Source organism: Lutra lutra, chromosome 12 (genome assembly GCF_902655055.1).
Source record: "Lutra lutra chromosome 12, mLutLut1.2, whole genome shotgun sequence".
Taxonomy (NCBI): Eukaryota; Metazoa; Chordata; class Mammalia; order Carnivora; family Mustelidae; genus Lutra; species Lutra lutra.
The window spans coordinates 90,933,277-90,958,811 of record NC_062289.1 but is presented as its reverse complement, the minus strand read 5'-3'; the positions used below and the strand labels follow the sequence as shown (position 1 = coordinate 90,958,811).

At 59.0% G+C, this 25,535-nt stretch overlaps 1 protein-coding gene across 1 annotated transcript in view; it reads left to right on the top strand.

Annotated features, from left to right (window-relative positions):
• The window catches only part of TESC (tescalcin), a 47,997-nt gene extending 24,140 nt beyond the window's left edge, over nt 1-23,857 (top strand). The window contains exons 3-8 of the mRNA XM_047697738.1: nt 11,103-11,183; nt 15,830-15,969; nt 17,829-17,890; nt 17,993-18,100; nt 21,483-21,530; nt 23,587-23,857. Of these exons, the coding sequence (XP_047553694.1) occupies nt 11,103-11,183; nt 15,830-15,969; nt 17,829-17,890; nt 17,993-18,100; nt 21,483-21,530; nt 23,587-23,664 (517 nt within the window). The 3' untranslated portion in view covers nt 23,665-23,857. The remainder of the gene's footprint in view (nt 1-11,102; nt 11,184-15,829; nt 15,970-17,828; nt 17,891-17,992; nt 18,101-21,482; nt 21,531-23,586) is intronic.
• The last annotated feature ends 1,678 nt before the right edge of the window (nt 23,858-25,535 follow it).

Below are 25,535 nucleotides of genomic sequence, written 5' to 3'. Positions count from 1 at the left end.
TGGCCGTCCTCCCCCGCCCCCAAGCTGTGAGGGAGTGGAGCTGGGTCCTTAGCCTGGGGCAGGGGGAGGGGGGAGTGGTTTCCCAGGGCAGGGTGGGCTGAGAAGCAGGTGCAGGGTGGGAACACCGGGGAGTCTAAGGGAAGTGGCAAGGGGACCGCTGCCCCTCCTTCCATCAGAAGTTTCTGGGCCCGTGCTCTGTGCCAGGTGCTCATACCTGTGCTGGTGAATGCAGCTTACGGCGGGTGACATGTGAAAGTGGGGCCCCCTTTCTCAAGATAATTTTCCAGCAAGTGATGCCCCCAGCCCTGGACCAAGCTTCTGTGCTCAGGGGGTCTCTGGGTCTTGACTGTTGAGAGGTTTTGAGTTCAACTTCTGCATGTGTTTATAAGATTTCCAGACTTGGGGGAAGCAGAGGCGAAAATCCACACTTGGGAAACCGGTTGCACTGACATCCTCTGTGGCAGGGGCTGTGTGAGTGGGAGTGAGTTGCTTTGTGTCTCTGAGCCTGTCTCGTCACCCGTAAAGCAAGCACAGTCTGGCAGGGTTTGGTCTGGGCCGTGAGCGGACACCTGCTGGAAGATTCCACTCAGCCCATTTGTCGGCACTGGGCGGCCGGGCTGTCCTCCTCCCACCGCTGCTGAGGCCTCAGGGAGCCACGCTGAGGGGCCGACGGGCAGATGTCTGTTCCTGGGGCCGGAGAGGAGGTGGGGAGCACAGGTGGTGTGTGAGGAGGTGGCTCTGATGCCCACGGAGCACTCCCCAGTTGGAGGTTCTAGCATCTGAGCCCCGTGTGGCCCAGGGGCCTCTCCTGCGCTTTGCAAGGACACACCGAAACACGAACTGAATGTGTTGTGCACATGCTCTTTCCCAGCGGGAGTGTGCGCCCAGATCGCTCGGGAACCTTCCTCATGCAGGCTTGGCTTTGGCCAGTGTGTGGGGCCCGAGACTCTGCATTTCTACCCAGCACCTGTGCCACACGCCCCCTGAGTGCCCGGCCTGGGGCGTAGTAAGCGCCCAGCAGAGGAGGCCATGGCCTCCTGCCCCCGGGGCTCAGATGTCCGTCTGTGCGGTCCTCACTGCCTCCTCTTGCCCCAAGCCAGTAGCCTCCCTCCTCCGCCCTGCATCCCTCCGCCTCAATCCAGGGTGGCCTTTCCGTCTTAGCAGCAGCGGGGTTTCTTCTGGAAGTCCGCCTCGATGATGCCCCTGCCCCATCAGCAACCTGTCAGGCTCCCTGGGCCCCTTCCGTCTTCCCTGTGACCACACGCTGCGGTTTCTGCCTCCCCGTGGGATGGCGAGTGTGAATGTGTGTGTGTGTGTGTGTGTGTGTGTGTGTGATCACCTGGGAACAAGGTAACCACGCAGGTTTGACTCACAGGTCTGGAGCGGAAGCCCAGACTCTGCATTTCCAACAAGCACGCGTGGTCATGGACAGGTCAGCACCCCCCAGCACCCAGGAGGGTGCCCAGGAGCCCCTCTGGGTTGGGTGGGAGGAGACTGCACCCCTGCAGACCCTGGGGGGCCCGTGTTGCAGGCTCTTGTGGGCACACGAGCCGTGGGCTCTGCCCCCCATCCTCCGCACCCACCCCCAGGACCATCCTACGTGTCATGCTTTTCCCACCTGGCCTCACGCAAGCCCTGAGTGTGTCTGCCTGGCCCCAGGGAGCAGACTCTGCTCCCAGCCTCGGGGCTCCCCGGTGCCCTGAGGTCATGTCCGTACTCTTCAGCTGGGGTCCACCAAGGTCTCCAGATGCTGGTTTTGGCTTTGCGGAGGTCTCCTTGTAGACCTTTCTCCTCCAAGATAACCCTCTTCCCCCCCTGCACTCCCACAGCCTCCTCCTGGGGTGCCCCATCCCGTTGACAGTGCAGAACCGTAACTGTGGCCATAACGGACAGCGGGCCCCATGAGGGGCAGGAACTGGGTCTTTGTCCCTGGCCCTGGTGCTGTGTCCTGGGCTGGTGACATACCACAGGCGCTGGGACGACCACTACCGCTTGGTTGAATGAATGGGGGAGAGCAAAGTAATGAGGAAGAAACGAGAGTTTCTTGCCAATGTTCTGTATGAGCCACGAGGTGTGGAATCCGTGAGACTTGTTAACGCTGTGTCCCTCCACAGGGGGTGCGATTCCCTGGGGAAGACTTTATCCAGGGCCTGGTTCATAGGCATGTTCGTGGATGTAAGCGGTTCTTAATTGAGCGTGTTTTGTGTGCTCTGTAGCTGGAGCACGTTACTTTAGTCTTCTAAAACCCGACCGGAAGTCGTGGTAGGAACGCCTGTTCTCCCCATTTTACAGATGGGAAAGTCAGGCTCAGGTGCTGTGTCTGTTCCCGAGGCACACGGCTTCTACATAGAGCAGCTGGGATTTGAGCCCAGGGCTGACAGCCCTCTGTAAGGAAGCTGTGGGCATTGCCGTAACTTGGGAGTGGCCTGGGGACCTCAGTCTCCCTGCTCTGCCCTCTGAGGACCCTCCACACCCATCATGCCGGGGTGGGTGTGTGTAATCTTCCATCACCGAAGCCCTAGCTCCAGTGTCTCATAACCTCTGCTGGGAGGCTGGTGGCAGCTGCACACGGTGACCGCCCAGCCCAGGGAGAAGGAGGTGATTGACCACGGTGTTTGAGGCAAACAGGCCTGCCTGAAGGGCCCCCTCCCAGAGCCACTTTGTTCCTAGTCTGTCTTTTAGAACCTGAGGAGGGTGATGGGGCAGGTTTTCAGGTCTCCTAGGTATTCCCGCCCATCTTCCCAGGGCAGAAGGGGTGAGCAGCCCTGGGCTGGGATCTGGTCCCCTGTACCTTCCCCACACTGCCAAGGGCTTCTCAGTGACCCTGGGCTGAGCCTTCAACCTCTCTGATATCTGGGCACATCCAACGAGCTGTGGGCTATGCTGCGGTTTCCGAGCAGGGAAGGGAACTTGGCCTCATTAGCATTGAGCCTCATGAAAGGCATCACCTGGGGTCCCCTGGGTGAGGCCCCCGGCACCACAGCCTGCAAGGGCTGTGCGAGGTAGCACTCTTTGCCCTGCCTTCTCAGAGAATGAGGTGCCCCAAGAGCCTTTTAGGGTCCTATGGGGCCGTAGTTGGGGTGGGGGGAGGGGTGGACACCTCAAGTGCAAAAAGCCCCTTAAAAGTGACCATTTAAATCTGCAGGTTTTAAACATAGACTCCTACTAAGTTGTATCAGTTGCATTAAAAAAGTAATGAAGAATTGAGTTTCTGGATTGGTGACTTTGATAAATTGTCTATAGCTTAAAAAACAAAAAATCCCACAGGGGAAGAAACACCAGAAGGGATTTAATTTTAACCCACCATCTCCTGCCCATGTCTGTTTGGTCCCTTGTCCTTCTGAAAATGATCTGAGGGTGTCCAGGCACGGCTTCACTCCGAGGCACGGGAGCTGCTATCTCGGAACCCCGCTGTGTGTGTGCCCAGCACCTGATTAAAAAAAGAAAACCAATAAAGCTGCATTCTTTTTCTTTAAGGGCTCCCCCTAAATTGTATATGTTTCAGGACCCCCCAAACCGAAGTCCTTTGTGACCACCAAACAGTGAGCTCTGAGTCCTCTTGGAGAAATGCTTGAATAGAAAACAGTCATTAGACAAACGTATCGGGTACTGACGCTGTGCAGACCTCTGTCCCCCCAGAGCTTTCCTTCTGACAGGGAAGCCCTGCCCCTAAGTGACCCGCGAACAGATCCGAGGAAATTTCCCATCACGAGAGAAATGCAGTAATTGCCACTTGGCCCCGTGTCTGTCTTTAGTTGGGGCCAGTCACCGGGCAAGTGCCTTAAACAGCAAATGTAACTTCTCGAGCACACTGTGGCCGGCTCACCACCCCCCAGAAATAGATGCTGTGGAATCCTTCAGGGTGATGCAGGCCGGGAGGAGGTCGATTAGATGGAGCCACGTTACAGAAATATTTTTAGATTCATCAGCCACCGAACGTGGAGTGAATCCTGGAGTAAACGGAGCCGTGCACGTACGAGGTGGAGAGGAAGGGAGCAGGGTCCTGTGCTGATGGACACCAAAGCGCTGAGCGGCGTTCTTTCTCATTTAGTATTTGAAAGAGAGAGAGAAAGAGAGAGCTGGTGGTGGGGGGAGGGAGAAGGAGAGGAAGAAGCAGGCTTCCGTACTGAGCAGGGAATCTGACGTTCAAGGTCGCCTCCCAGTCAAGCACGCGCGTGGGAGCCCCGGCTGCCGTTAGGGCTAATATGTGCACGCACAGGGCTGCACACCCACTGGCCCGGTCCCATGGGTCTCAGGAACCCCGTGACGTTCCCTCCATTATCCCGTCTTCCAGATTAAGAAACTGAGGCTGAAGAGGACAAGGTCATAGCAGAGCTGGAGCCCCCAAATAGCTATTTTCTTCACCGTCTAGGATTTATTTTTGGGTGCGTTTACCTAGGGAGGGTCTTCCCCGCTTTGAAGAAAACCCAGAACCCACAGTGATCATATTGCTTTTCTCTAGAGTAAGGCCTTTTAATTGTAACCCATTCACTTTGCTTTTAACCCATCACATAGCTAAAAATGTCCTTTTTTTTTTCTTTCTTTTAAAGTACTCCCAACAGTGCTGAGGCTCTGCCTGCATCATCAGGCTGTTTTGCTGTCAGTGTGTAATGAACTCCGAGAGTTGATGAGGATGAATCCTCCCTTGGAAGCCTCAGCCTGCCTGGTGCACGTTCATCTGACAAAATCCCATAGAACTCCCCAGGCGACAGTGGGTGGGAGAGCCAGACAGGAGAGTCCCTTGGGTGTGAAGGGTGCTGAGATGTCCCCAAAGCAGGACGGAGCTTTCTAAAGGGATTTGACGAATTCGCAGGCACTCGAATGTACGGTTTTTACAGAGACCCTTTCCGGGGAGGTTTAACCCTGACTCGGCCCTTGCTTGTGGAAGCAGGTGGTCGGGCCTCCCGTGGCTGGTTCTGGCACCCCAGATGCTGGAGTGAATGACCGGTGTGCTCCCTCCGCCTCTCCTGGGGGGCTCCTGCTGTGGGGGAGGGGTGGGGCCCATGTGTGGGGTGCATGGAGAGAGGAGGGAGGGAGGGTCGGAGAGGTGAGTAGCCGGCGAGCGAGTTCATCACGTCTGAGCTGTGGAAAGACGTGGGACGAAGGGTGTGTCGTCTCTTGGGACTGTGGTGGGGAGAGGAAGCTTCTTGCAGGGTTTCTGGTGGGCTTTGGGGCTGGAGAACCTACGTGTGTGAGTGTATGCGGGGGGGTGTTCTGTGTACTGTGGCGAGCAGAGCACACCTTGGGGCTCTGTCCGCCAGATGCCAGTAACACCCCTCCCTGGGACGACACCAGAAATGGCCCCCTGACGTGGCCAGGTGTTCCCTGGGGGTTGAGCACTTGCCACCCTCTGGTCTCTGGTCAAGCATCACCTTCACCAGGAGGCCTTTCTTGATCACTCCGCTGAGACCTCGGCCAGTTCCCCGGGTCTCCATCCTGTCCTTGCCTGGTTTGCTTGCAAAGCGTTCGCGGCTGCCCGAGCCCCTCTGTTTTCCCTCTGTCTTCTTTCCCCTGCTGGAATCCTAGGATGGGTCGTGTCTGTCCTGTTCACTGCTGAAGCCAGCACCTAGAGCAGCGTCTGGCCCGTGGAAGGTGCCGGAATCCTTGTTGCTTCCCCTGTGATGAGGACACGGCAGGTGTCGGGAGGGCAGCTGGGTCCGGGCCTGGAGCGGGTACGGGAGAAGCTGAGAAAGCATGTGGCAGGGAGGAATGACGTTGGTGATGCCACCCCCGGCTTTCGGAAGAGGGACTTGCCCAATGGCAAGGGGCCCAGGGCTCTTTCTGCCAGAGCTTTTGTGCAAAGGCACGTGGATGGGAGACACAAATGCCTGGTGCATTTAGGGACTTTTCTTAAACCTTAACCGTCACACGAGTTCCCTGGGGTCATGTTCAAGTGCCGGTTTTGATTCCGGGCTAGCTCAGGCTCCGTTTCTCACAAACTGCGAGTGATGCTGATGCTGCTGGTCCGGGGACCACACTTTGAATTTGCCTAGCATTGGTGGGGGAGACCCCTGCATAATATGCGAGGCTTGGCCCCTTGTGCTAGAGTCCCGTGGGGGCCAGTTTCCCAGTAAGTAGCATCTCGTGGCCCTCATGTGGGGAATATCACCTGCTAAATGGCGGGGCAGGGGGCAGGGGGTCCAGGAGAGTCGGGCGGGCAGCCCCCAAGTGAAGACTTCTCTTGGATGGACCACAGAACCTCGGGGGCCCTGCTGTGTCCTCAGCTCTCGGGCTACTCCCTGCTGGTAGCAGAGGACGGCCCCGGGCCTGCAGAGAGAGCTTTGCGGTTGAGCTGGTGCTCGGAGCTGCCGGAGCCAGCCCACACCACGGCTTGAGGAAGGGCCCCTCGTTGGTGGTTTCTTACTCTTTCCTTCCCTTGCGGGCTGGATGCTTCTTGCCTTCTTTGTGGGTCTCAGATGGGGCCTCTAGAGGCTGTAGCGGGGGGAGGGGAGCAGATCCCCAACCAAGATTTCAGTCCTTCTCTTTCTTTCAAGTAAAAACCTGCAACCCGGAGGAAGTAGCAAGGGTCAGGAAGTATATGGGACCGTTAGAACACCATTCAAACTCCCCTCCCGGCTGGGGGACCCTGGCCTCCTCACTTCACCTCCCTGGACCTCAGTTTCTCGCCTGTCAAAGGGGGATTATGGGTGTGTGGGGGCTGATTAAGCATGGCAGTGTTTGCAAAGCACTTAGCCCAGCCTGTGGATGCTGGTGGGGTGGGGAGTCTTTAAACCACGGGGCTCAACCCCCAGGAGGAGATGTGCAAGTTGTGTGCCCCTGGGGCCTCCGTGGGGAACCTCTCCCTGCTGGCCACTGCGGCAGCATCACCCCTGCCCCCCCTCCTGTCAGCTCTGGCCCCAGAGCCCTGGGCTCATGGGGAACAGAGTCCTTTCCCAGGGTGGCAGCCTGGGCCTGGACACGTGCCGCTGAGCCGGTTCTACCAGCCCAGTGGGCGCTGGGGGCGGGTGGGGAGGAAGGAGAATAGGACCGAAACCAGCATTTATGGGGCATTAAACCATGGTTAGCCTTTCCCAGGCTCTGGGCTCCAGGCCTGCAGTCGCCTTGTTGAAAAGGGAAGTTGGCAAATATCCGGGAGGGTCCCCAAGGACCAGACAGCGAGACCTAAGTCTTCCTAGCATCTGCTTCCCCTGGATACTGCGCACTGTCTGTCCGTCAGTATCCTTCTTAGGAATAAGAAGGTTCTTTACCTCTGCCTCAATTTCCCTGTCTTTAACATGGGGACAAGCGTCTGCCTTATAGGAGAAGAATGTAAAGCTCTTAGAGTGGCACCTGTTACCTTGGAGTTCACAGAAGGTTAGCTGCTGTTATTGTCCTAATTTTATTGTAAAGATTTATTTCAGAGAGCGCGTGCACGTGCGTACATGCATGCGAGCTGGAGGAGGGGCAGAGGGAGACAGAATCTTTGAGCAGACTCCCTGCTGAGCGCAGAGCCTGATGCAGGGCTCCATCCCACCTCCCCAAGATATTGACCTTAGCCCATACCAAGCGGCAGCAGCCTAACCTGAGCCACCCAGGCACCCCGATTGTCCTAATTTTAAAGTGTGCTAAAGTGTGCTAAGCTCCCTATGAGTATTTACAGGATTTCTTAATTTTATCAACCCTGTGACACTATCCAGACATTCCCATGACCCCCATTCTACAGCTGAGGAAACTGAGCCTTGCCCAAGAGCACGCGCCTGGTCAGGAGCAGATCCTGAACCAGCCCCGGGTGTGCTTGATTTCATGGCCCCTCTGCTGTGGGCAGTGCTGTGTGTGCAGCCCCCGAATTCACAGATGAGGAAACTGACCATGGAATGTCTGTCAGGTGCCCGTGTGAGGAAGCTGAGGTTTGAGTGTGGGTCCAGCGGGCGTCTGAGGACTGAGGAGCAAGGACAGCTGGGCTTCAGAGACACCTGCAGAGACCTGCCGGAGGTTGTGATGTCCGGACCCGGGACGCTGTGCCCCCAGCCGGATTCCTAGCATCTGCCTCACCTCCGCCCCTGACAGTGGGAGGTCAGGCCTCTTCTTGTTAATTTTCTCCTGTAGACACGTGGTCAGGCTCTGCGAGGTCCTTCCTTCCTCCACCATTAGCCCCAGGGAGCTTCTGGCCCTTCATGGGGTGTCATGGGGTCTGGGGAGGGCTGCTGGCGTATCCCTTCTTGCCCAGGGCCCGTGTTTCTCGGCTCCCTAGAACCTGCAGCTTCCCTGTTGCTGGCTATTTCCTTCTGGGGAATTAACCAGACCCATTTCCACATCCCAGGCATGTTCCCAAATAGGATGCTTCTGGCAGCTCTGGGGGACCGCTCCTCTGACAGCCCAGCAAGGCACAGCTGGGGTTTGATGCTCTCCAAGGATCCAAGGGCAAGTCCTGGGAGCAGCTGAGAGGTCTGGACACCTCGGCAGGGGGACTGAGGCTGGCATTAGCCAGATGCTCAGAATGGATGAGGAGCCCAGCCCAGCCCACATCTCACCACGCCTTCCGCTCCACGGCTCACTCTGCCCACGGCTCTCTGAGCACCTGAGCCGACCCCAGCTGCGCGAGGCACTGAGCACGTGGTGTGTGAAAGCTTCTGTCTATGGCATCTGTGTGCCCACTTTACAGATAGGAAACCAAGGCCAAGGCCAGATTAGCAGTGGCCTGGACCCCTGACCAATGAAAGCCAGAGGGGGGTTGAGGGGTCTCAGCCACAAATCTGCTGGCCACTTCTTTTCCCTTCGCCCAGAATTCTCTCTCGCTCTGACCTGACCTGTCCCCGTGTAGGGGGTCTCTGGGCATTCCGTCTCTGGTCTCCCATGGGGGTCTCTGGCTCTGCTAGTGGGGAGGGCAGCACACCCAGAGAAAGGTGTCAGCTCCCAGAGAGGGGACCGTACAGCCTGCACAGACCCCAACCCCACCCAGGTCAAAGGCAGAGCACTGTCTGCCTCAGAGCTGCCTCCTGTCCCTCCCTGCTCTCCCCTCCCACCCCCGAAAGCAGTTGACCTCTCTCCTGCTTTCGGGCTGCATAGGTTAGTGCTGGTACCTTGCGTTCTTTATATAAAGAGGGTCACAGTGCAATGTTTCTTTGCTTTTGGTTTTTCAGCCTCTCTTGGGGAAATTTTTTAGATGCCTTATTGAGCTATAACGCACGTATTCTACAGTTTACCTGTTTGAAGTGCGCAGCCAGTTTGAGGACATTGCTGTCACTCTCTCTCCCCTCCCTGCCACGAAAGCCTATACTGACCAGTCCCGACCCCTGCTCGCCCCCCGCCCCTGGCAGCCAGCTGACTGCCTTCTGCCTCTGGGTCTGTCCTGGGGGGGGGGGCAACTCTGGTGTCATCCAGATAAAAGGATCCTCTGGGATGTGACCATTTGTGTCCAGTGCTTTCTGCTCGATCCCGTGCCTTTGAGGTGGTCCGCGTGGCAGTTTGCCTCAACACTGCGATCCTTCTTGTGACCAAATAGTTCTCCGTTATGCCAGGCATCTGTTCCGAGCGCGCCCCCTTCTTCAGCCCTGGGATCGGAGGAATCCAGAATGTGGCGTCCACAGACACTGGCTCCCGAGTTTGGCCCGGTGTCCCCTGAGCCAGCCCCGCCGGGACCCCTGGGGGCGGGGACAGGAAGCAGTGTGGGGATGGCAGTGGGGTCACGGAGGGATCTGGGCGCCCGAGCCAGGCTCCCCTTTCCCTTCTGGGCCTCAGCCTCCCCGTCTATAAGGTGGGGGCAGGACAGGTCAGCCACGTGCTTCTGAAAGCTTCCAGCTCCGTGTTTGAGTCTCTGTGTACGTGACATCTCCTTGTTCCCGCCAGGCATGAGTTCGAGTTTTGAACCCCAGCTCTGTTGTCGACCCCAGCCCCGGACACTCTCAGCTTAAGGAGCTGATGTCCCACCTCCCCTGCCTGGGCGTGCCTCCTAGCTCCCCGGGGTCACCAGCCTGGGCCTTGGGTCCCTCCGAAGGCCACTGCCCCTAGAAGTCCATGAAATAGAAGAAGAAGGTGAGTGGGAGGCAGATTCTGAGAACAAAGGATAACTTTTTGTGGGCAGGTCAGGCAGGTAAGGACCTTCGCTGCTTCGTTACCTGCGGACCCACAGCCTGTCCCCTACCCAGTGACCTCTTTGCCCAGCGACGGTGCTGTTGGGTTTGAAATTCATCCTCTTCTGTCGCCAGCATCTTTTTTTTCTAAACAGCTTTCCTGAAATAGGCTTCACATACCATACAACTCGCCCTTAAAATGTACAATTCCATGGCTTTTGGTATCCTTGCAGCTGTGCATCCAACCCCACGATTTCTGAATCTTTTGATCATCCCCTAGAGAGCCTGTACACCCAGCGGTCCCTGCCCATCGTTCCCACCCCCCTGGTCCCTGGCCGCCGCCGGTGTCTGTTCCGTTTCTGTGGATCTACCTCTTTGAGACATTGTGTGTGAACGGGATCCCACACTGTGTAGTCTTGGTGCCTGGCTGCTTTCACTCGGCCCCTGTGATGTGTTCAAGGCCCAGCTGCATTGCCACATGGACCCCGCGTCCTTCCTTTTCATGGCTGAATAATACTCCGTTGTCTCGATGGACCGCGATTTACCTACTTCTCAGGTGACAGACCCTTGGGGGGTTTGCAGTGTGTAGCTGCTACGAGTGATGCTTCTTGCTGTCCATGGATGTGTTCGGAGGCGGATGCGTGGTGTGGAAGGGCTGGGTCCTGGCTGACTCTCCCCTCCACCCGCTGAGGTCTTGCCAGCCTATCTTCCAGCCCCAAACCAGCAGTCTGCTACGCCGACTCCAGACTGGCCGAAGCAGGCTCTCCTCCCTGGGGGTCTGTGATGGGCCTCGGGCGGGAGGGGTCTCTGAGCCCCCGGAAGGGGGTGCACATCTTGTGTCTCTGCATTTTCTGGGGGGTGAAGGTCTGGGACACAGAGCATCTCGGAGCTTTCAGATCCTCCCAGCTCCCAGCGGTCAGCGGGGAGAGCAGGGGACCAATCAGTGCTGTGTGTTCCAGGCCTGTCTCTGGACCGTTCTTATGGGACCTGCTCGGGATTGAGAAATAGAGCCTGTAAGTGCTAACACACCACATGACCTTGGCTTTTTTCCTCCTCTCTCTTTCCCCGGTGCTCCTGCTTCCTGGGACCCAGCAAGGAGAACTTCAACAATGTCCCTGACCTGGAGCTCAACCCAATCCGATCCAAAATCGTCCGTGCCTTCTTCGACAACAGGTGTGTCTTTGTCCCTGAACCGGCCTGATGGCAGGTGACTTCGGCCTCCAGAGAGTGTTTCACCCTTGCACCTTCTTACAGCCCCAGAAGCCAACACAGAGAAGAGGGGGCAGCGCTGAGCAGGAGTTAGAGGCACAGCTCGGGCTCAGGCAGCTCCGGCGCTGGGTTCATGGCTGGTTGACTCTGGGCAGCTCACTCAGTCCCTCAGGCTTATTCAGCAGTTAGCTGCGGCCGCATAACAAATTGTCCCGATACTTAGCGGTTCCAAACAAATACTTCTTATCTCACTGGTCCTGCACATCAGAGATCCAGGGGCAGACCAGCCGGGTTCTTGGGTTCAGGGGCATCCGGGGCCTCTGTCATCTGAAGGCTTGACCGGGGCAGGCTCTGTTTCCAAGCGGGGACTGTCCCCCAGGTCTGCTCACACATGGCAGCTGCTGGCCTCCCGCAGAGCGACGTCCACGTGAGAGAGAGGAGGGGAGCTTGAACCCCTGAGCTGGAAGACCCCATTTTTTTGGTAACCTAATCTTGTGAGGGAAATCCCATGGTTTTCGCTGTGCTCTCTTAATCAGCCCACAGGAAGAGAGGGGACTACACAGGCGCTGGCTGCAAAGAGGCTGGAATCACTGGGAGCTGTCTCGGAGGCTACCTCAGTTTCAGTATCTGTAAAATGGAGGTCACAATAGCATCTGCCTCTAGGAGTTGCTGAGGGAGCTCTGAGATGGTGTGTGCTAAGGAGTTGGCTGTCATTCTGCTTGTTGCCTCGAAGTGCAGAGAAACTGAGGCATAGAGCAGTGGTGCAGTGTCCCAGAGCTGAGGCTCCAGCCAGAGCTCATGCCCTCAGATGTCCAGCATTGTTGGAGCTGACTTGCTTGACTGTGTGGAGACTCACTGTGTCTGAGGCTCTATCAAGAGCTGAGTGGCATACGCCCTCCCTAGCCCGCCAGGGCCCCAGGCCTGACCTCTTATGTCTACACAGATGGCTGAGAAACCAGGGGAACTGGCAGAAAGAGGAAGGAAGGGAACAGGCGTCTTGTGGCCAGTAGATGGGTGGTGACTTCCCAGGCCGGTTTCAAGTTTGTGAGCCTGAGCCACTGAGCTCTGGTTCTGCTAAGGCTATGCAGCCTGAAGCAAGGTGCTCAGTCTCCCTGAGCCTCCCCTCGTCATGGGTGTGGGGTGGGGGTAGGTGGCCTCAGCTTCCCACAGGGCAAGGCCCACTTGATTAACTAGACAAAGCCAAGAGAGAAGGTGTTCTGGGAGGACTGAACGGCATGTGCAAAGGTCCTGTGGCACAAGAAAGTGGAATGAGTGTGTGTGTGGCAGAAAGGAGGTCTGGCCAGAGCACAGAGAGGCCGTGCGAGATGAGAGATGTCGGGAGAGCAGAGCTGCAGTGTGTGCAGCCCCCTGACCATCAAGAGAGGTCTTAACCTTAACCTGGGAGCAGCAGCGGGGGGCTCTGACAGGTTTAAGGCAGGGCGGGGATCGCACACTCTGGCTGCCGGTGAGCTGTGGGTGACAGAGGCCCAGGAGGAGGTGTCATGTGGTCCCCAGGCTGGAGGCAGGGCTGCTGAGTGGAGGTGGAGAGCAGTGGGCAGCTTTGTGTCACCCACGGGGGAAGAAGAGGGGACAGAGGGAAGGCTGGGTCTGGGGTTGGAGGTGAGCAACCAGTGTCAGAGAAATCTACACAGATGATTGGCACCTTTGTCAGAGGGGATGGCACACAGTCCTTGGTGAAGAAGAGGTTGGAATCTCCTTTTTGGTCCTGGTTCTGTCTGAAGTATCTGGGGATGAGGCCTGGGGTGGGCAGGAGGCAGCGCCGGGGGTGGGGAGGGGTTGACTGGTGGTGATGGGGGCCTCACTGGGGGAGGTCTCCCCCGACATGGAGTTGACACAGATGTTGGGGTCTGAACTTAAAGGTCTCACAGAGCGACCAGAGCCCAGGAGTGCCTGGCGAGGCGGGAGTGTGCGTGAGGATGGGCCACGCCCGCCAGCACGTGTCCGTGAGGCTTGTTTCCGCAAGGCTCTGTGCAGACCCGGCCCCTTGGGAAGCTGGCCAGCTATCAGGGACGCAGCTTTCTGTGGGGCGGAGCTGGGGGGCTGGTCGCTCCCGTAGCATGAGGTGAGCGAGGGAGGGGCGAGGGTGGGGGCCTGCTCGTACCAGCTGCCTCCTGGGGCTGGCGGGGCTGGCGGGGCTGGCCTGGGCCAGGGCCTAGCAAGGCGGGTCCCCTGACCCTCCCTGGCGCCCTAGCAGGGAGTGTGTTCAGACTGGAGAGACGGCGCTCCTGGCGTGGAGGAAAATATTCTGGGTCCTGACTGGGGCGTGGGTTGCACAGGTGCACACTGTTCAAATGCAAAATCTGTGCCTTTGACTGTGTGTAATTATTTATTAAAACAAATCTGACCTTGGGTTGAGCTTGGCTTTCATCCGTCACCCCTGGGAACGGGGCGCGGCTCCAGGATCTGTGTTGTTGGCTCGCGGGGTGGCCTTCAGGTATCTGCTGGGCTACTGCCTATGAGTGGTGGCCTCTGCTGAGGGGACAGGGTGTGGGCGTGGGGCTGGAGCTGTGGCCTCTGTCTGGCTAGGAGACAGGAAGGTAGGGCCCATGCAGGCAGCCACTGGACTCCAGGGCAGCCAGTCAGAGGCGGGAGAGACACCCCCCTTACTTGGAAGGTCGGAAGTCAGGACAGCCACCGGAGGGCTGGGGCAGGTGCGGTGCTACCTGCAGGGAGGGAGGGGCAGGGACGTTAGTCGGTGGGGGAATGTTGAGTGTCCAGAAGGTGGACGTCGAACCAAACCTGGGGGGACCCCTGCAGACTGGAGAGTGGCAGGAGGGGTTGTCTGGGGCTGGGCCGGGGTGGATGGTGAGACCAACACCCACCTCCTGGGGCCCGGGGGAGCAGGGAGAGAGAGGGATTGGGACTTAACAACTGAGATTTGAAGCCTCTGGAGGGCTTGAAGCAGGGGAGAAATAGGGTCCAATTTGCGTTTTTGCAAAGCTCCCTCTGGTCCTGGGGAGAGTGGCAGGTGGGTGAGTGGGGCAGGAGCGTGGAAATCTGTGAAGAGGGCAAGATTGAGGAAGGGCTGGCCCTGGGGGCATGTGGCCAAGAGCCTGTATACCCTTCTCCATCCTTCACTTTTTTTTGTTTTTATGATTTTATTTCTTTATTTGTGTGAAAGAGAGCGAGTGCACAAGCAGGGGGAGCAGCAGGCAGAGGGAGAAGCAGGCTCCCCTCCGAGCAGGGAGCCCAAGGCATGCTCAGTCCTGGAACCTGAGCCGAAAGTAGATATTTAACTGTCTGAGCCACCCAGGTGTCCCCACGTCCTTTGCTTCCTGTCCTGGAAGTTCCGTGGGGGTGAGGGGAGGACTTTGGAGTGGGGTCCAGAGACAGGGTTTTCCTCTCAAGACAGACCAGGGTCAGCCTGGTTTCCTAAGACCCTTGCGGACCCGGACTGTGGACAGAGGAGCCGCCTTGGAGGGTGGGGTAAGTCCTTCCCCACCTCCAAGGGCTCCGTTCCTTACAGGATCGTCAGAAAGTTCAGGATGAGAAAGATTGCTCTAAACTGGGCATCCTTGTGGGGCGCCTGGGTGGCTCAGTGGGTTAAAGCCTCTGTCTTCGGCTTGGGTCATGATCCCAGGGTCCTGGGATCGAGCCCCGCATTGGGCTCTCTGCTCAGCGGGGAGCCTGCTTCCCCCTCTCTCTCTGCCTGCCTCTCTGCCTACGTGTGATCTCTGTCAAATAAATGAATAAAATCTTTAAAAAAAAAAAACAACTGGGCATCTTTATGAGGAATGAAAAGGGCCCCTCCCAGCACCTTCTGAAATGCACGTCGCTGGGACAACCTCGAGCCTGTCTTGACTTATTAAAAGATCTGAAGTTATCGGTAAACTTTGCGCCTTGGCTGTAAACCGATGACTCAGCGCTGCTGAGCCCATCACTACCGGAGTTGTGAGCAGCCGAGAGCAAGCAGCAGTCCTCCAGCTTCTTCCACAGAGTCAATATTTCAGGCTTCGTGGGCCACGCATGCAGCGTCTGTCGCACGGCTCAGCGGTGCGGTGGCCTGAAAACAGCCACAGACGCGGAGTAACTGCATGGGCGTGGCTGTGTGCCAATAAAACTTTATTTATAGACCTTGACACTTGCATTTCCTGTGATTTTTATGAAATTTTGCCGCGAGAGGCTATTATTTGGGGTTCCCCCAATTTTGTCAACCATTTAAAAATCTGAAGCTCCTTCTTCGTGCATGGACTGGACAGACACAGGTGGCAGGCAGGGCTGGCCCGTGGACAGCGGTTTGCCAGCTTCGGATCTGAAGGGAAGGGTCAGGAGAGGTGGCTCCATGGGTTACCGAATTGCTCGGGGCCTTGTTTTCCCCACATGGGAGTGCCCACCCTGTGCACCCCAGCCCTCACCAGCCCCCTTGTGCTGAGCTCTGGGAGGGCAGCACCGGGCTTGGGCCAGACCTTGGGGACCACCCCCCACCCCACCCCTGCAAGCAGGTTGCTGGGAAACGGAATCCCAAAGCTAAGAGGGCCATAGCAGGTGACGTGTGGGCCCAGAAGGGCCGGGTTCTCTGAGGCCCCGCAGGTGAAGGGACAGGACCCGGGGTTCGCACGCTGCTCCTGTTCCCTTCTCGGCTCCCGTAGGAACCTGCGCAAGGGGTCCAGCGGCCTGGCCGACGAGATCAACTTCGAGGATTTCCTGACCATCATGTCCTACTTCCGGCCCATCGACACCACCATGGACGAGGAGCAGGTGCAGCTGTGCCGCAGAGAGAAGTTGAGATGTGCGTGCGCGTGGGGCGGGCTGTGTCTCGCAGGTCCCGCCGCACCCCTGCAGCCGGCGCGGGGTGGGGGGAGGCGAGTGTGGAGGGGAGGGCCAGGGGACGCCCACCCGCGTCCTTTGGGTGCTCAGTCTCAGTTGACGACACCCACAGAGGCCCCCAGGGGGTGTTTCTCCCCCAGGTTGGGCCATGGCGGCTGAGGCTCTCGGGGGCCGTGAAAAGAGCAAGGCCCTTGGCTCAGACCTGGGCCCTTCCGCCAAGCAGCCGTGTCCCCCTGAACCAGGACACGGGACGCTGATGGTGAACACGCGTGGGTTCTGAGGCTTGGGGAGCTCACCCAGGTGCTAAGGGCACTGCCTGGTCCCTGGGTTCCGGAGCCTGCTTGGTTGTGATCGGGCTGGCCAGCAGCACGGGGTCCCGGGGTGGCCTGTGTCATGTGTCCCTCCCCCGTGTGGACTTTCCCAGGACTCCTGACCCCCCGCTGAAGGCCACCCGAGGCTCAGCCCTGTTAGCGGAAACAAGTAAACACGGGGACTCGGCTGTATTTAGCTCTGGAATGCGTACGTGAGGGCTGGTGGGAACCGCCAGGGCTGGGGGCCCCCGAGTACCCTCCTTTTGGTGCTCTGGACCAGTAGGGAAGCCCGGTGTCGGCCCAGTGTCCCACCTGCTCTGAAGGCCAGGTCAGAGGTCATGGGGGCCCCGGTTTCCCTTTTCTTAACAGGGCAGCCGCAGGCAAACCCATTAACTTCTCTGAGCTTGCAGAGTACAGTCTGTGAAATGGGCTCAGGGCAGCCTCGCCACATGGGGTCACATACAGATGAGACGTGAAGATGTTTGCTGCACATTGCCCGGGGTGTCCAGTCGGTGCCAGATCAGTTCCAGCACAGGGACTTGGAGAGCTGCAGGCTGAGCTGGTGGGGCTGAGGGGCTGCCTCCCCCTTGGCTCCTGGCCTCTGCTGGGCGGCCGGGTGCGTAGAGGCACAAAGCAAATGACACAAAGTGGACTAACGAGAGGAGAGGAGGTTCTGGTGTCCCAGCCTGTGCCCATGGGGGCTGGCTCAGACCAGCCAGGGGCTGGGGTATCGGCAGTGTAGCCCATGACCCGCCGATGATAGCTGCCTGCTTGGGTCTTTGAGGAATGAGGATTAAAAAAAAAAATTTTTTTTTTAAAGATTTTATTTATTTGACAGACACAGCAAGAGAGGGAACACAAGCAGGGGGGAAGTGGGAGAGGGAGAAGCAGGTCTCCTGCGGAGCAGGAAGCCTGACATGGGGCTCGACCCCAGGACCCCAGGACCATGACCTGAGCCAAAGGCAGATGCCCAACGACTGAGCCACCCAGGCACCCCTCCAAATCTTATTTTTAAGTAATCTCTCTACACAATGCGGAGTTCAAACTTACCACCCCAAGAACAAGAGTCCCACGCTCTTGTGACCGAGCCAGCCAGCGCCGCAAGGAATGAGACTTTGAAATAACGTTGATCTGTCTGTCCATTAGCTTGCGCTCAGTGTGTGCAGGGATCGCTCGCTGGTCCTGACCCGCCAGCTCTGGGGCTCCCAGAGTCTGGGCAACACCTTGAAGTAGGTGCTGTTGTTGTTCTTCCCATTTGACAGATGGGAAAGCTGAGGCTCAGAGAAGTTAGGTCACTTGTCCAGGGTCACCCAGCAGGATATAGGCAGTCTGGGCCCACGGCCTTGGTCCTTGATCCCTGCAGTGGCCACATTGGGGTCGTTGTGGATGTCTTTTGCTCATTTTGGGTATATTTCCGAGCAGGAGGGTTGGGGAAGCAGGGGGACGTGGGCCTCCTCTCCCTGCTCGTCTGACCGAGCCCCTCTTTCTCTCTCTCCCCTGCCGTCCCCAGTTCTGTTCCACATGTATGACTCGGACAGCGACGGCCGCATCACCCTGGAAGAGTATCGAAATGTAAAGTATGCTCCTCGGCCCGCAGGCCAGGGCTCCTGGCCCCTCCCCGCCCGCGGCCCGGACTGAGCCCCAAGGTCACCGTGTGTCTGCCTCGCCCGGCAGGTGGTGGAGGAGCTGCTCTCCGGGAACCCACACATCGAGAAGGAGTCGGCCCGCTCCATCGCTGACGGGGCCATGATGGAGGCAGCCAGCGTGTGCGTGGGGCAGATGGTGAGCCGTGTCCCGGAACCCCCGAACCCCTCTCCCCAACCAGCCTCTGCCCCGCCTTGCCCAGCTTGCTTCTAGAAGGCCCCGCGGGGGGATCCCTAGTGCTGTCGCCTCCCCCACAGCCTGCCCATCAGCTCATCAGACCGTTGTTCATCTAAAGTGGCTGGGAGGGGATTCCTGGCCTTGAGATGGATGGGGTCAGCAGGGGCTCCCCTCTGGGGTCCTTCATCTGGCGCCCCGGTGTGGTTAGGAATGGGGATGTGTGTCAACGAGACTCGGCCTCAGGGCTGGCACCTCTGGAGGGGAGCCCCCCACTGGCCCCAGAAGAGATGTGGGGGCCAGAGGCAGGTGTGGCCATGGAGGCGTCACGTGCGGCCGAGGGCCGGCCACAGGGCTGAGGATCGGGGTCTCTGCACGGGTGCTGGGGACCCCTGGAGGCTTGTTGGGGTCGTGCTGGTGTCGAGATGGCTGGGGTGTTTCTCAAGGCTGCGCCGGGCCGGTTAGAGCAGGGCCGCATCACCTGGCGCTGGTGACACGTGGGGCAGGACAGCTGTCAGTGGGGGGACCGTCCTGTTCAGCCACGTCCCTGGCCTCCACCCACTGGATGCCAGTCCCTCCCTCCCAGTTGTGACAACTAAGAACATCTGCAGACATGGCTAGATGTCCCTGGTGGGCAGACGGGATGGTCCCCAGTGAAGGATCATTAACTAGAGGGGCACCGACATAGACGGTGGGTAGGGCGACTGAGTGGGGTGACCGTCATGCACGTGCTTGGAGCTTGGGCACGTGGAGGCACCTGCAGCTATGCCCCAGGCAGGCCAGGCACCCCCGACGTTCCTGTCCCCGCAGGTGGCTGCACGGCCTGTGCACACATCATTCCATAGATTTGTGGTCTCATGTTTGCCTGTGGACGTAAAGAACTTTCTGGAATTTGGGGGCAGCCCTCTTTACTATGCCTGGTGGGCTCGCTCTTGGAGGGCTGGGTGTAGCCCGGCTAGCCCCTGACACGGTGGCTTTGAGCCCCAGGGACCCCAAGGGCAGGCACCTGACCATCTCTGTGACTTTGTTCGCTGAGGGTTTTGGCTTTTCCCGCGGAGGCCGTCAGCTCTTCACACAGTGTTACGTGGCCCCAGACACCTCCCCGGCCTGAGTGGAGGGGCGTCTTCCTGCTGGAGCCGGCTCCTTGTGCCCCACACCCACCGTCGAGGGGCCTGGCAGGCCCGGGCCTGCTCCCAGGGGCAGGGGCTGCAGTCACTGTACCGGGCTGTGTTTTCTCTGTCTGCTTCTCAGACCCGGGGCGGGCAGGCTTCTGGCTTCAGTGAAACGACCCCACTCAGCAAATTAACTGCGGTAGAGAGGGCTGGTGACCTCAGCGGGGCGCGCAGGGATCCCCTGCCGTGTCGTCGAGCCAAACTCCCATTTGATTTAATTACACTCTCCTCCTTTCAACGGCTCCCCGTCCCACTCTGGTTTCCATTGGTGACAGTTTTCTTAATTTGCCGTAGTAAACTTGCTGGCAGCTGGCAGCTGCGGATCTGCATAAAATCCGCACAACCTCAGAAGCGGGGGCATCTCTGAGCCCAGGCCTGCTTCCTAGGGGTGCATCCCGAGCGCCTTTCTTGATTTACGGGTCCTCTGGGTGCTTTTCAAATATTCTCTCCTGCAAACACTGGCCGGTTACACGGATGAGCCGTGTGCGCTCATATCTGCCTGCAGGGCCGGGATGGGCCATGCGGCTGGGATGCACGCAGGTGGCCCAGGGGACACTCAGTGGGCCTGCCCCACTGCCCACGCTGCCCGCACTGCCCGCCCCGGACCGAAGCTCCATCAGCTGCGTTCCTGCCCTTCCTGATCCAGCCGTTGACTGGAGCCATGCTGGCTTTCCAGAGCACTCTCTCTGGAAGCTCCTGTGGCTTGGGGGTGTGGGGGGCTGCTAGGCTGGGGTCTCTGCTGGGGGCTTCCCCTGCCCTCCCTCCGCTGGTGCCGTGCAGCCGGGGCTATGGAAACTTCTTTCTCAATAGCTCTCCTCGACAGCAACCCGGGTCCCCAGGGTCCCCACCACTCCCCGTGCGCCTGGGCAGGAAGAGCCGGGAGCCCCAGGGCGGGCAGGCCCCAGCGTTTGAGAACTGGTTGCATACAAAGGATAAGTTTTTTGTATGAAAAACCAGTGTTCGGGTTCCTCACCCTTTGTGGTTTCTAGCCAGGCTCTTGGAGCCTCCCAGCTGGACGGGGGGCCTGGCTTCATGCGCCTCAGTGGTCTTCTCTATAAAATGGGAGCAAGGACGGGACCCGTGTGGCAGGTGCTCAGGGCGCCTGCTGTTTGCTTAGACAGACATCAGGACGATGCCGGAGAGGTGTACGCTCTCTGTGCCCTTCTCCCTCTGGGGAACCACCCTCGTGGGGTTTGTTCCCCAACATACACCAATGTGGACGTGTACATCTTTTATTTCTGATTTACACAAAATGGAATCCAACAGACTGCTTCTCCTCTTCTCCGTGCTGACCTCCCCACCTCCATGGGCCCGACGGTGGCAGACGGTGTCTGGTTAGCAGTACGGGACCAGACTGGCCTGGGTTCATGGACCTGCTGCCGTCTTTCTGCTTGGTCTTTCCCACTCTCTATCTCAGAGCCTTTACTGTACTTGTACGTAGAGATCGACCCCTTCTTAGTGGCTGCTTAGTACTCAACAGCACAGATGCCCAGGATTTATTTAGCTGGTCTCCTGAGCATGGACACGGATGGTGGCTGGGCGGTCCCTGTCACAAAGGGTGCTGCAGGCAGGGGTGAGGTTTGGGGAGGCTTGGCTATGCCAGAGCCTGAGATAGCATAAGGGGCAGGAGCCCCACCTTTGGCCTCATGAGGTCCGTGTGTGCCCAGAGTAGGACAGATGCACCTGGAGACTGGCACTGACCATGACTGCCTGGGGGAGACGCCCCGCAGGTGACCCTTATCGCGGTGACTCACTGGGCACAAGGGTTGGGCCGCAGAAGCCAGCCCTCCCCCCACCACCCCTGCCCTAGTGGTCTGTGAGCTCACAGGGTCAGTGCAGGTGCAGTGGGGCAGGACCAGGAAATGGCAGGAGGTGTGTCCATTGGTGGCTGAGGGGAGGGGAGTCCATGCCTCTCTGCCCCCCCTTTCTTGACACCCTCATCCACCGGGTCTCCCCTGGGGGGGCTTGGGTGGGTCCCCAGTTAGCCTGTACCCTGCTTCTGTCGTGTTGTTATGCCAATGAAGGGGACGTCAGAGTTCAGTGTGATGGCCTCAAGCTGGAGGCAGCAGTCCGGAGGAACCCCCTCTTCTCTTGATTAAAGGGGCCCCAGCGTCTGTGTCTTGGGGGGGGTCTCCTGGTGGAAGCCGCTCACTCTGCATGTGCTCTGTCCCCAGGAGCCTGACCAGGTGTATGAGGGGATCACCTTCGACGACTTCCTGAAGGTGGGTGTCTAGGAGGAGCAGTGGGGCTCAAGGGGGTGCACGCTGGTCAGGAGGAGACCCGCTTCTCTGCGGAAAGGGGTCATACCTGGGCGTGACCTTTAAAGCATTGGCTTTACTTGATTTTATGGGGAGAGTCCTCTTCACCTGCGGTCGGGGCACCTGAGGTAGACCAGAAGGGTTCCAGTCACACCTGTATCTCCCCCACAAGTCCCCGGCCCCCTTTGTCAGAAGCCTCGCTGCTGACAGTTGGAACCAGGTTCTGGAGTGTTCTGTGCCTATATGAGAACTAGCTTTTCCCAGAAGCACACCATGTGGGGTTTTTCTGTGCCTCAGAGAAGGTGCTTTGGATGTAGCTGCCCACCCTCCCAGCCCCCACGGGGGGATACCCAGCGTCTGCTGTCACAGCTGTGCTCATAGCTCGGGAAGCAGGACCCCTCACTCCTCTGATGGATACAGACCCAGCAGAGGGAGATGAGCTTGCTCCGTCCTCTGCCTGGCTCTGAGTACCCTGACAGGGGGTCATTCTGGGTCATTTGAGGAAGGACAGGAAGTCAGGGAACAGGACCAGAGGCTCTGGCCCAGGGCACTGTGCCAGCCACTGACTGGCCCGAGGGAAGGGACGGGCCCGGGCCCGGAGCCAGGCCAGGACGTGGGTGGTCACAGCCCCATGGAGCCCAGGGGCAGCTCAGACGGGCGCTCCTCCCAGGCCACACAGCTCACCTGGCCAGCAGCAGCGCGCCCTGCAGAGGCGGCGGCAGGCTACACAAGCTTCTGGGCCCAGGTGTGCAGCCTCCTTTCCTTGCACACCCGGGCTGGGTGGGTTCTGCCCCAGAAGGCTTCGCCTGTCTGCCACCCCCATGCCTCCACTGCTCCCCAAGCCCGCCCCACACCATGGAGGCTTTTCCCGATCAGCTGGCCCCTCCACTCCCCCGAGCCTCACCAGTGCTCCTGTTGCCACCCAGCATTTAGCAGGAAGCACCGTGGGTGCCCAGCTAGCTTGGCTGGGAACGAGGCCTGGAGCTGTTCCCAGGGAGTCTGGTCTGATCGCTCTGCACGTTTGGCGGACCCCGCCACACCCAGAACAGGTGCAGGAGACCACAAAGCTGCTGGGGCATGGTGGGTGTGTGACAGTGGCCAGAATGGCAGCCAGGCCTCCCTGCAACCCGGGTACCGACAGGGCTCTGACTGCAGCCTGCCTACAGCCTGGTGACCATCCCCAGGGATGCTGCAGGTGACAGCCCGAGAGAGTTTGCACCTCTCACACGAGCAGAGGGACCAGTCACACCCACCGCATCCAGCCCTTTTTTGATGTGTGGCCCCCGAGGGCCAAGGAGCTGGCAAGTGCAGTCCTGAGAGTGGGGGGGCAGGCTGGCTCTGTAGTGTGGCAGATGGGATCGGGTGGCTGAGGGGTCCCCCGGAGCCCTGGCCAGGTTGGACTGTAACTGCAGAACCAGGACCAGGTAGGTATGTGGCAGTGGACATCTGTGGGCAGAGATGACCCTTCCCAGGGAAAAGCTTGCCTCCGTAGAACGGGGTGACCTATCCCAGAGAAGTTATAAAGACCAAACTGCTGTGACCTTTTAATGAAGGAAGGTGGCTGAATAAAATTTGGCAGCTGCACAGTGCTTAACAGCTTCCAGAACGTTCCCGCGGATGATTGCATCTGAGCCCCCAGCGTTGCGTGACTTACGTGGGCAGCGCAGGTGGGGGTCTCCGCATTGTACTGATGAAGAGGAGGTTTAGTGGGGTTAAGGAATTTGCATGAAAATCATGGAGCCCCAAGTGGGGTGAGTGGGATTGAAATGCCTTGGAGCTAAGAGCTCGGATTCCGTACTTAATAATAACTTGCTGTGACAATTACCAGAAAGGATCCAAATGTCAGAGCCAAATTAACCCGCAGAAAGGCAGATGGAAGTTCCTCTTCGTCGGTTAGCTCACAGTCTTGAGAACAACTCTCTGGTTTTCACCTGCCCTGGTGGCGGGGCGGGCAGGGGGACCCGGGCGGGGACCCGGGCCATGGCGGGGACACATGCTCATGCTGCTCTGTCCGTTGCAGATCTGGCAGGGGATAGACATCGAGACCAAGATGCACGTGCGCTTCCTTAACATGGAAACCATCGCCCTCTGCCATTGACCCGCCTGCCCCCCGCAGAGGCCACGCTGTGCCCACAGCCTCCCGTGGGGCCCGAGGCCGCCCGGCTCCTTCTTCCACGGCTCGTGTAAATAGCCCCCACTCCTCCGCTGTCTTGTTTTCCCGAGGGTGTGGTACCTGGGACCTTGCTGTTTTTATCTCTAATAAAAAAGAAAACGGTTCGTTTGTTAATGAATGTGGCTCCTGTCTGGTCCCCACGGCCACTTGGTGGCACGAGGCTGAACGTGAGCAGGCAGCGGCTAATTTCCAAAGGCTGGTTTGGCAGAGAGGAGGTTTTCCCTCGCGTTCTCTGATTATATTTGGGTGAAGGGTTCGCTCTTTTCGCTGCACGAGTGCTGGGCAGTCAGGGGAGGCAGGCTACTCCCTGCTCTGTGGTGGCTGGGACTCAGGTTGTGACCGAGTGTCTGGGCTGGAGGAGAGGACGAGGGGAACCCGCGGTGACACGCCCGAGCCTACCGATGCTACCAGGAGTGCTGGACTTGAGGCCTGGCTGCTGACACCCTCCTGGGCCCAGCATGGGGCTGCCCCCAGTGGTGGTGGCAGCAGGGCAGGTGAGTGTCCCAGGGGAGGGGCTCCGACAGCTCCAGAGTCACCTGTCATGTGGTGGGGGCAGGGAAGTGAAGGTTGTCCATCTGGTTGGTGGCTGTGGCCGGTGGGTCAGCAGAGGCCGGGCTTGGGCTGAATGCTCGGAGTTGGCGCTCAGAGTGGCTGTTGTCACTGTGGTCACTCGCCGCTAGTGGTGTTCTAGGCCTCCTTGCTTGGTTCCTTCCATCCAGACTCGCTGGGAGGTTCCTTTCTAACCTCCCAAGAAGGTTCTGGTAATGGACAGCCGCGGCTGTTGGCCTTCTGCGTTCCCATCGCTTTGTTTCCTGTGTGCTTCATCTCAGACCTGGGCGTCGGGGTTCAGAACGTGAAAGGCGCAGGAGGGCACCCCCGTGGTCCTGGTCCTGGGCCCGCCAGGCCCTGGCTTGTCCTTCCCGGAGGCACTCAGGTCAGCCCGTTTCCTCGACCTCTTTCCGGGGCTGTTTGTGTGGACACAAGTGACTGGAGTGCTGAGGACAAGCTTCTTGTCATCCTTCAAGGGAGAAGGTGAAACGGAGCAGCGAGGTGGGCGGAAGGGGGAGCGTGGCCGAGTGCGGTGCGGACGTGCGAGGCTGGTGCCCCTTGGTGGGGGCGGTTTGGCCAGCGCTCCTCATGGAGGACCTTGGGGGCGAGAGCAGACCCTTGCTGGTGTCCCGTTGGTAGTCGGTGCCTAGGACTGCCCCCCGGGGCCCGGGGCCTGAGGGGTGCGGGCCTCCACACCCCCGGGTCAGGGTGGACGGCTGTCAGGCAGCGCGGCCCCTTTGTGAGAAGCAGGGGCGGTGTGAAGTCACTTCCAGAACTCTGCTGCTAGGACGAGCGCTTCCTCAGCCAGTGTTTTGACATTTCCAAAGCGGTAGGTGGGGGGCGACGGCAGAGGCCTCGGCTTCCTCCCCTCCAGGTGCCAGCCATCTGGCGGCCGCTGAACTGGGAAGGAGCCAGCCGGGCAGTTTCCTGGAGTGGGAGCGGGACACGACGGGCCTCGCTGCGGCCCCTGCCTTCCTGGGCGGCTCAGAACTGCCCCGCTCACGCCCTCGGTTTCCCAGCTGCCAGGGGAGAGAATCTAGCATCGCTGGGATCGCCTGGTATGTGGAATCCGGAGCTCTCCCAGCAGTATCTCTGCTGAAGGAGCCCCCTGCAGCCTGGAGGAGGCTGCCTTCTCCCCTCCCCCACCCCCAAGCGGGTGGGACTCTCCTTGACTTTGAGCTGCAGGACAGTTGGCACGGCCGCTGTACGCCTGCATCTTCTGGGACTCTCCCAGTTTGCTGCGATGT